The sequence below is a fragment of the Nesoenas mayeri genome (assembly GCF_963082525.1).
Source record: "Nesoenas mayeri genome assembly, chromosome: 3".
Classification (NCBI taxonomy): domain Eukaryota; kingdom Metazoa; phylum Chordata; class Aves; order Columbiformes; family Columbidae; genus Nesoenas; species Nesoenas mayeri.
In genome coordinates, this window is record NC_137544.1 from 21,186,668 (window position 1) to 21,198,021 (window position 11,354).

Genomic DNA, 11,354 nt, shown 5'->3' on the forward strand with positions numbered 1-11,354 from the left:
GGGTTCTGCTCCGCCAGGCGCAGGGCGAGGGGGTCCCGCCGAGGCACCCGCTCCTCGCCCCGCCTGCCCGCGGGGCCCCCATAGGCACAGGCGGGCGGGCGCTGGGGCGGCTCCCCGCGCGGGGCGGTGCGGCGGAGAGGGGCGCTCCCTCGGCCGCCCCCAAAGCTCCCCGCATGCCGGGTCCCGCCGCGGGGCTGCCGGAGCGGGCGGGGCTCCCGCGTGGTGCAACCTGCGAAGCGGTCTCGGCGCCTTCCTCCTGTAATGTTTCCGATTTCACCCCCGTGAGCCTCCCCACCTCCGACCCACCGCCGTGTTTCTGTTCCAGTGAAATAGGAGGACTCCCACAGCAGCGGATCCGTCCTTCTCACCTGCTTGTGCACCCTTCGGGTCAGACTGCAATGAGTGGACTGAGGTCTCCTGGGCTGCTGGGGCTGGTGCTCTTAATGCTCTCAGCAGGATATTGCAAAGAGAAGACTGACTCCGCAGATTTGAAGGACAGGCAAAGTCTCTTAAATCTCATCATGGAGATCATTCAGGAACTGAAAAGGTACCACCTGGAGAAGGACAGTGGGGTGCAGTACTTCTCCAAGCACGACTATAACTTGGATCGAAGGGAAGTGACTGACTACGGAGGATACCAGGATGAGCAGAGAGTTGGTAAGTCACAGTGCATGACTTAGAAGATCTTTGTGTTTTGTTTTTTTTTTCTATAAGGTGCCTTGGTGAATCAGACATCACATCAGGTTACTAATTTTATATCAAGAATTCACCACTCAAAATACCTACAGATTCCCTTTGGTATCAGAAACTGCCATTGCAAATTTGGAGTAGAAAAACTCCATTCACATCTCAGAGCCTCTTACTGTGTGGATAATGTACTTGACTGAAAGTCCAGCTTCCTGTGTGTTGGCTTTGAACAAAACCTATTAATAAGGGAAAAGACTGAAATGGGCAGAGATCAAAGAAATAAAGGATGAAAATGCTGCGCTTTTTTTTTTTTTTTTTCCTGGGAGTTTACCACTTTCTGAAATGTGCTTGGTTTAAGTGTTTCTTGGAAATGACCATAGCAAGAATTCCCTTGCAGGACTACAGTATGTCCTTACAGATCTCACATGCAGAAGTTTTTCCAACAGCTCAGCTTCATTAAACTTTTTGCCCCGCTTGTTGGTCCCTTCAAAAGTGCTCCAGAGGTAGCACTTTTGAAATAGCAGGGATGTGAAACACAGAACTCCTGTGTCACTGTACACGCTGTGACTACTTTGGGACGCCCCTGCAGTCCTGCTCCTTTGCCTGGCTCTTCCCCAGCCTCCAGTGGAAGCCCCGGCTGGTTTGTGGGACACGCAGGCTGGCACGGAGCAGCCCGGAAGCAGTTGTACCAAGGCGCACTCTGATGCACAGTTACTGCTCCGTTTCATGATGCACTTCTGTGCATCCAGTTGAAAGTTGATTTGGCTTCTCCTGCTGCCATGTCTAATTTACTGTTCACTGTCAGTCCCAAACCCCTACAGCATTACTGCTGCTCATCTTACCCCTCCTACTGAAAGGGACTTTCTGAATATTTTCCAGCAGATGTCTACTCACCTTTTTGCAGACTGTCTTTCATTTTGCGAGTATGCTATTTATTTTGCCTTTATTGATCTCATAAAGCTTCGTTGTACCTTTTCTTCATTCTCATTCATATTCAGATGTCCTCATGATTTGCATTTGTTGGTGGTTGTCATGAAAATGTTACTTCTCCATCTGGATGATTAATGAATATACAAAGGAAGACAATTTTGTTCCACTTAAGATCAGCGCACTGAGAACATTTTGTTTTATAAATGTTGAAAAGTTAAGGAGGCCAGACTAAGCAGGGAACCCTGATCTGCATAACTATAAATCTCAGTGTGGAATGTGGGCATAGTTTTTGGCCACCCTACATCAGCATATTTGTGTGAAACATCTGATTTGTGCTGAACAGTTACCTATGTAAAATAACAAGCCTATTTCAGAGCAGATTAGTTGGTAGTGGTGTCATCGACTCCTAAGCAGGACTTTTTTCATTCTGTTATTATAATGGAGTTATTCCCAGCAACTCTGAAAAGGAACTACTGCTCAGAGTCTTTCATTTCAGTTTTGGCATCACTTTTCCAGTGAGCCTGTCCCATGGGAAATTTCTGAGTGAAGCATGTGTGTTTTTAATGTTCTTCATGACATAATTAGGTCAAATATGATAAAGTCAATTTTACTTACACTGACTAAAGTTAGAAGTAAATGAAGAATGACTTTCGAGAAGTGTCTAACCTCACAAGTGAATCAGATCTGGATGGAAATGCTCTCTGCTTTATATCTGATAAGAGGTGCCAGGGGAATGAAAAAGGCTGCTCAGGCATTTATGGCCAGATAAATAAAGCACCATGTAGTGTATCATACACAATCAGCACTAAGCTATCAGCATAGAGTTTGTGACGGAAAGCAATCAAAGATAGCTGTAAATCAGGAAGACACAAGCGAGGGTTAGGGCTAAAATGGATTTCAGTAAACCAGTTTCATTTTGCCATCTGCTGACACAGAACGCAAGGCGGTAAACCACAAACACAGGGAGCCAGAAGAGAGCAATTTGCTTGGGATCATTTCCTGTGAATTTTATTTACTGCTAGAGGGGGAGAAAAAAAGATTCCTGTAAGTAGATCAATCCAGTTTCATTATTACAGTAGGATGGTGCTTGTATGAAAATATGTGAAATACCCGTGACAAAAGAGTAGATACATTTGCATAAGAGAATTAGAAGACACAAAACCAAACCTGAATATATCTTTGGGTCTTAGCGTTAGCAGAACATGCCATTTCTGAGCAAGCATGAACTAAAATTTCTTGAAGAATTTAAATCTAGGTAAACTTCATATAATTCATAGAGAGCTAAAATCTGACTCTTAGCTAATTGTCATCATTGCTAATGACTGCACACCTAACAGACATTACTGGTTTCATCGTCACAGTGTGTCTCACAGTGCATTTTACAGTGGCTTCTTATGTAAAACAAATGCTTGCAATTTGGCCTGCTGTATGCAAAGGACTTCTGACCTCTGTGCATCTGTCAAGACGTAGTGGTGATGTTTGCTGGACAGAGTTAATTCCCTTTCCCCATGCTATGCTTGGCAAGCATAGTTCCAGTGCAGCAAAGTGACTATTTTTTTCTTCCTAACCAACAGAAATAGTTCCCAGAGATCTGAGGATGAAAGACAAGTTCTTGAAGCATTTAACAGGTATGTTTCAAATTTGCATTGGTAACCTTCATTTCACGTGCATACCATAAACTGCATAACTCTTCCTGTGAGCTGTGCTGATTCCTAACTTATTTTTTCTTTCTATTTCAGGTCCACTCTACTTTAGCCCAAAATGTAGTAAACACTTTCATCGGCTTTATCACAATACAAGGGACTGCACTATCCCAGCATGTAAGTGACAAAACCAGAGACTTTCATAAAACGACAGCAAACTCCAAAATTTAATAGCTCAATGGGGTGCCAGTAGTGATATGTTGTTGGAATACATTCCTTGCTATGAAGAATTTTGAATGCTCTAAAATGTACTAAGTACATTTACATTTAGTATGCTTTACAGCATCGCTAGAGCAGGATCAGCATTGCAGTGAGGGAAATGAAAACACAACTTTTCATTGCAAATACACTGCACAGAGTGGCTGTAAACCCTGATTCCTTAGGTACTGCTGTAGATGCCTCTTTGGTGCAAACCGAAGTGTTTGCTTTTCATAGGAACACGTGTCTCCTCTTGCAAACTTCTATTTAATTTCTAGTGCTGCAAATTCAAGATAGGATCAGAAATCCAGGTGGTGCTATTTGCTTTTCATTGATTATTTATGTAGAACATATTTTATGGATGTTTTATATTTTGACTGTTCAGCTACCAGTCTACCAGTGACGTTGACAATGAATCTTCGCAACCCTTGTCTTTGGTGCATTACGAAAGTATAGCTTCCTAAGGCTTTCTAAAAAAAAAAGTACTGATGGACACAAGAAAGAAAGTGGATCTTATAGTATCTCATCAGTGTTGGCAGCGCAGTGAATTAAAAACAATAAAATCAAACACGGACATTTATAAGGCAGTAGATGTGACTCCAGATTCATACTGAGGTGGACCTGTTGAGTAAGCAGATGCTGTTTTAGTGCAGCCTTTTCAGAGTGGAAGCACACTGTATTTTACTTGTCTGAGGTCAACCAGCTGGGTCAGTAACAGAGCTGTAAATAGAAACAGGAGTTACAGATTCCCAGTTTCAAGTATTAATAAATATATCAGCCCAATATATTTTAACAGCATATTTGGTAAGAATTTTAGACTTTTTGCCTATTTGTAATGCTTCAGATTAAGAGTACCTTGGAAAGATAAGGATTTCTAGATAATGGCTAAACAGTTCATGTTCCGTTTACATGGATGGGGATGGAAGTTGTTCATAACTAGTCTGTTTTGAACAAGCAAATGGTCACATTACCTTTTTCATAAGGATCACCTCACTAATGTAATTTGACTCAGTGCTAATTGAGTACTCCAAGCTGTGAAGCTAAAAATTGTTGGTGACATACCCCTCAAGGTAATGTATGGATAATGGAGGATAATTTGTATGAATGGCACTTATAGCATATCTATGCTGTGAGTTAGGGATTGTTAACATTGCATCTCTAGAAAATGTTAGATGTAGTTACACATTAATGAAATAATGCCTAATGAAAATTAACATCAGTCACTGGACTGGACTGACTAGCATCTCCTTAAAGTAACTTTCTTCTAGGAAAATAAGGCAAACAACCTGCTTTAATTCTTTATGCACAGTACGATGTTACTTTTTGTTAATATCCTGATTTCAGGTAATATTGCTCATTCAATGTTGAAATTCAAACGCCAAACAACAAAGAAGCATCTATGATGCTGTACCACAGTGGTAGCCAGTACAGATGCATTTTTTGGAATACCTTCTGGCACTTTGTACAGCCTCGTAACATTGACACCTAAAAAGTAATCTACTCTGATGTCTGTCCATAACCAACTTGCACAAAATTTGCTTTCAGTTTGCCATGTAAAAGAAAAAAAAATCTCTGGATTAATTTAGTTTTGTGTTGGTTCTGCCCTTTATTATGAATGCATCAAAATGCAGAAGGTACCTAAAATAAGAACTACTAACAATAGGACTGCTGTGGGAAAAAACCAATTTTACTAGTTTTAAGATACAGTTATGAATGTGTTTGTATGATGTGATCACCTACTTTGGCGGGATGTAACATTCCTATGTCTAGGAAATGTAATTTGTCTAATTGAACAGTTTTTTCAGGAAGGAAATTTATTGCAGAGTTGCATTACTTAAATTCAAAGACTTGCTCACTGAGGGCTGGATTTCAAAGACAGATGAGCTCTGCTTATTCTTCCTCTAGAATGGAAATACTACAGCCACATGTTCAGATGGTTTAAGCACAGACACAGATGTATAAATTTCCATACTTACTTACACTTGGAGAGCCTCCAAGCATATTCATGCTGTTTGTTTATAGATAGTGTGTATGCAGAAATTGGTTGCGTAGTTATGTGTGCCATCAGACAACACTCTCAGTTACAGAATTTTTACACGCTCCATTTCTAAGCATAAGTAGCTCATTGCTATACTGTTGCAAACTATGGTGTTCACTGAATTTATTACAATAATTTGCACACCATTACAACTTTTTATTTTTAAAAGCAAAATTGGTTGCTTTAGTAATCTATTTATGCTCTTTTTTCATGACAGACTATAAAAGATGTGCCAGGCTCCTCACTCGATTGGCAGTAAGCCCGATGTGCATGGAAGGATAAAGGTAAGCTTTTCATAGCAGTAATGACACTCTACTGAACAGCAAAGCAGCGGATTTTGCATTTCACACATGAAAATTCATGGGAGTGTCATAAAAAATGTCCTTTGGGTAAAGTATTTCCCCTTCCAGAGTATGTGAAGTAACTGGCTTAATCTGACAAATCCTGGCGATAAATAAAGGGTACCCTCTACTGGAAGTCATTGTAGGAAAGTCCACGTGCATCAGGTACGAATTCTTCGTAGCAGCATTCAGTAAGCAGAGAGTGAATTTGTTGTTACAGAACAAAACACAGCAGCTGTAGCTTATTTTTCAAGAGTTGACTCAGTGCACAACTGGCGGTATTGGCAGCAGCAGCCCTTTTGTGTGTGCAGCTGTACATCTATGGTGTACATTTTGGTATGAGTTAATGTATACATAGCTATACACATGAAAGCTTCATAGATGCAGATAGGTTGCGGGTGCTTTTATAGTAATTCAATTAAAATGTATTATTAGTAGCACTGCTAAACTAACTTTAAGCTATTCAGATTTCTTGGGATATTCATTGTGTTCACCTCTCATGTCTGTGGGTTTATTTGCTCCCTTTTTACCTAAGATGTACCTCTGAATCCCACAAATACTTTGGTAATTTCACTATGCACCAAAATAAAAGCAAAAAACAACCAAACAAATGCTGTCAAACCAAGATATTTTAACTCTGTGACAAAATACACATCATGTGGAGTCAGTGAGACAAAGCAATAAATGTTAAGCATCTTAGTTTATTTTTTTTAAAGCATTGACATTGTTTTATATGGCATTCCCACAAGCAAACTAGGGAAATGTGATCAAGATAAATGTAAAAATGGCTGAAAAAAAATACAAGTAAGTTATTAGTGCTTCACTGTCAAACTGCAAAAATATATTGAGCAGAGTCACATAGCTTCATTTTGGGTATTATATTGTTCAATATCTTAATTAATAACTTGGGTGAGAGAAGACAGTATATTTATGGATGACAGCAGTGTAGGAAAAGGAATCATGATAGAGTAAAATTTTGAAATTGGAAATAATCTTGAGAAATGAGCTGAATAGGCTAAAGCTGGGATAAAATTTCAAGGAAAGAGAATAATTACGAAGTCATGCAGGAGTGATCAACTGCAGAAATGCATGGCAAGTTGTGAATAACTAGACAGGTCTGTAGAAGGTATAGGGGTTGTAGTGGATCACTGCATGTCTACCATGTCACACTTGAAAAAAAACCCACAACATACTGGAATCTATAAACATAAACATTGTTTATAAAACACCTGAAATAATCACTGTTGCTGGAATATTGTATTTAATTAAGGACAAAGACATATGGGTACTCTGAGAGTCCAAAGTAGCGCAAAATGGATGACCAAAGACCTAGAAAACTTCATTTACAAGAACAGCCAAAAATAATTTGGATTATTTAATCTAAGGAAAAGACAAGTGCAGGAAAACATGATGGAGATATTCAATTTCATAAAAAGTGGCTACAAGCTATTTCTATCTAGTGTGAATAAACAAGACATAGTGTGTTTAACTTTGCAAGGATTCTAGCTAGACATTAGAAAAGACTTTTCTAATGGCAAGGCAGAGGTAAGATACTAAATCATCAGATATAATTCAACATTCCTCTGCATTTCTTTAAGTATTTTCTGCCTGACTTCATAAAATAAACCTAAACTAGCCTAACTTCAATGCAGAATGTCCAGTAACTATTACAATACTTGTTGTCTTAATTTGAAACATGCAGCCATGGAGCAGAATCTTATGCATACATTGTGTGTTCAGTGATGGAATCATTGAAACAACTGCATATAACATTAGGACAAATAAAAATTAGTAAATAGGTAAATCCTTTGATCTAACTAGAAGACACGCCAGGGATTCCACCTGTCAATTGTAAAATCCAGAAACAAATTAGTTATTATATAATGATATTCACCTGAAAAAGATAGCTGAATGTTATTACCAGTACTAATAAGCAGATACACCAGAGAATTATTTTTCTCCCTTTCCTTAGAGAGTTTAAATCTGTATCATTACATCCTCTCATGGAAACACAAACTCACGGTATGAAGGAACAGTAACTAAAGTGGTTCACCTCTCAAGATGGGATTCCAAGTCCATCTCATTCTGCCAAATAACTCCTTTGCCCAACTAGGAGGCATGTTTCAAAGTATCAAGCCTCCACTTCTGTTATTCCACACAGACACAAATCATTACTAGTATCAGCACTCTTGAACAGCTTCTGTCAGTAGGAAGAAAGGCTGTTCTCTGCCATGTGTGTCGTGAGATCCACAAGTGGCTCCATACAATTAAGCATCCTTCCTCCTCAGCTTTTCCACAGCATCAGTTCAATTTGTGTGGGTGAGACATCCCCTCTCACACAAAAGTACAATGCAGCCTATATTTGCTTTCATCATTTCACAGACTGAGCTGTAGAAAATGGTTTTGTGTTTTTTCCACTTACCAAATCAGCCTTTTTCTTCCCAAAGTGTATAGCTATCCGTAGGCCAAGGTGTTTGCAAGAAGTTGTAAAGTTTTGAACATCGTACCAAGACAAGAATTCAAAGCCATTTCTTACTTAAGATGGCTCTCCAGTGTACAAAAAGTTTATTTAGAGTAAACACTTCTGGTTTCTGCCATAAGGCTCTTAGTTAGTATCAGCTCTAAACCTCAGATTAAATCCTGAATATTAGATAAAAAAATTCCTTCCATGATACTACTCCACAAAGGTCTAAATTCACAAGTAGAATTTGACTGTTTATATTAACATTCTTAATTATCGACACATACTTCCTCCTCCCTCCCCCCCCAATTAGATTTCCTGTTTTACTTGGTAGCTGATTTTTGTTCCATTGGAGGCTGATGAGTGGGCTGGGCTTTAGATGAATTTTTGCTTTTTGATACTTTGTCAAATTAGTGGTTTTGATCTATTTTTCAGATCCATGGACATCTGTCCATGTTTAGAGATCAATTTGGGGGTAAGAAAAAAAAAGGCTAGATTTGGTTTTTTATTTGTATTAAAAGTGCATTTTGGACTATCATAGTTTTGAAGCATAAAAGACATTGAAACTCAGTGCTAAGATCAAACAAGAAAATAAGACATGAAAACAGGAACTATGCATCTCTTACACACCCAAGGGGTGTGTGATACACTGCGCCTTATGGAGCCTTCGCCTTTTCTCATTTATCCTACACATACGTAACTGGGCTCCATCTTTTCTCTTTTTTTTAGAGTGTATGTTCCCATTTTGCCCACCCAAGAAAATAAGCACTGCAGGGCTCCACTAACAGCCTTTTTACTGGTTGAAATGGCAGGAGCGAAGGCAGAGCAGCATTTCTGCATTACCACATTGCTCAGTAGTCCTTTTTTTCCAATCAGCAGCCCGGGCTGCGTTCCCTGGTCACCAGCAGCACCATCTCTGACTGGTTCTATTCTGCAACACCTTCTCCTTCTCATGTTTAACACAGCTATGCCAGAGTCCTGTCCTTGATGCTCCTTTTTTTTTTTGTCCCTCAGCCTTGTTTTCCTCTCAGTTTCGCAATAGTTCCCATACATGCTCTATACTTGCTTTTCTCCACACCCCATGCACATACATCCAACAACTGTTACGTTGTCTGTATCTGCAGCAGGTAAGAAATGTCAGGAACAAGATTCCTGAAGTCTTCACCTGAAGTTCCCAATTCAGACTTTGTGGATTTCCTGTGGCAGATGGTGATGAATTTGGAAAAGAAAATCTTTGACAGCATTTGTCACAATCACTTGGGCTGCAGTCATACAGATTTTACTGTTTCTGTTTGAACAGGTGCCACTCTTGGTGCCCTCCCTTTTCCACTGCCTGTTCTTTAAGCGTTTGCTAGAGACCAACACTGATCTCAGACAGTTATGCTTAAAAACCTCCTTGTACCATAAGCAGTAGTTAAAGGACTAAGGACAACAGATGGATCAGTGCTAAAAACCTAGGGCCTTTTTACAAGGGTTTCTGAAAAAACTAGGGATTTCAAAAACTGTGATTTAGCTGAGCACTGGGAATCTAAAACCCACAGCTTTTGATCAGATATCCATACAAGAACAGCTACAGATGACAAATAGGCATCTTATCCAATTCCAGTTTGTCACCCTTAATGAGCTGCATATTCCTATTAGTATTAGTAATGAAAAAACTATTTATTAAATTGTCAGTTGTACCATAAACTGATGAGACCGAAAGCATGTTAACTTGTTTTTAAACATCACAGCCTAAACAGGGTATGGAAGAGGCACACATACAGAAAATAAGCTAGATGAAAAGGCAAGACAAGGAGAATGTATACCGCTTTCCCCTCTAAGGAAGGATATTAAAAAAAACAAACTATTTGTCCTATCTGCAAAGCTAGAAAAAACATAGATGACATGAAGCTTTTCTGTAACATTATTACATTTCCTAATGGTTTTTAAAAACTGCAAAGCTAAATGTTTAAATACTACTAACAAGTATTTCTTTAGGCACCATTAGCTTGATTTCCAGTGGATTATGTCAAGTCTGACTGACCTTCATAGAATGGTTTGGGTTGGAAGGGACATTAAAGCTCATCTAGTTCCAACCCTCCTGCCGTGGGCAGGGACACCTTGGGGAAGAATTTTTTCCTTCTATAAAATCTAAATCTACCCTTTTTCAGTTTAAAGCCATTAGTCCTTGTATCGCTACATACCCTTATCAAAAGTCCCTCTCCAGCTTTTGACTTTGCATTAAAATGATTCTATTATGAATTATACTTAAGAGTAGAAAGTGTAGAAACTCAATATATCAAGATAATTTAATTTACACTGATCATGGGACAGATTCATATTTTTTGTCTGAATATATGTAAGTTTTAACTGTGAAAAATGACATCAGCAGAACTCTAGTATCAGAGAACCCACTGGTTTTTATCTCCCACATGGACTTTTGGTGTCCATGAGACACACAAGCTTCAGCTCAACCTGTTCACCTGTGAGAGCAGCGTCTTTCACCCATGCAGCTCCTGTTGACTAGTAAGACATAGTGCATTTTTTACTTCAAAATAAGGGCATTAACAGGTTGTCTTCAAAACACATGAAAACTAGGCAGACTTGCAGCATTCAATGGTCAACTGTCTAGAAAATGTGGTTGCAGCCAACTCAGAAGTTACTGGAGAGAGGACCGATTTCTAGATTTGTAAATAAGCAATGTGGAAACCTATAATTTTGTGTGAGCGATTTTTATATCAGTGTCACAGAAATGGCTTTGTTTTCATTCCAAGTACCGATCCTGGGAAGAGTTAATAGAATGGGCAGCAAGTTGAACCATTGCAACTCCTACTCAGTTTGTGTTGCCTCTGTGTTCCCAGGTCCCAGGGGCTATAGAAACGACCAGATTTCAGAAAGTTACTTCTAGTTGTTTCTTGTTTATGAGTCCAAGTTTCTTCACTAATGGACCCAATGAAATACCAACTCCTTCCTAGATCCTTCAAACCTTACTTTGGCAGATTTATATTAGTGGA

The 11,354-nt window shown here is 39.3% G+C and overlaps 1 protein-coding gene across 1 annotated transcript; it reads left to right on the forward strand.

Moving 5' to 3' along the window:
• Positions 1-398: 398 nt before the first annotated feature.
• Positions 399-5,838, forward strand: ALKAL2 (ALK and LTK ligand 2; the record flags this gene model as incomplete). Its single annotated transcript, XM_080340913.1, has 4 exons — positions 399-657; positions 3,192-3,245; positions 3,357-3,437; positions 5,774-5,838. The coding sequence occupies 4 exons, from the start codon at positions 399-401 to the stop codon at positions 5,836-5,838; spliced, it is 459 nt and encodes a 152-aa protein (XP_080197039.1).
• Between the last annotated feature and the right edge of the window lie 5,516 nt (positions 5,839-11,354).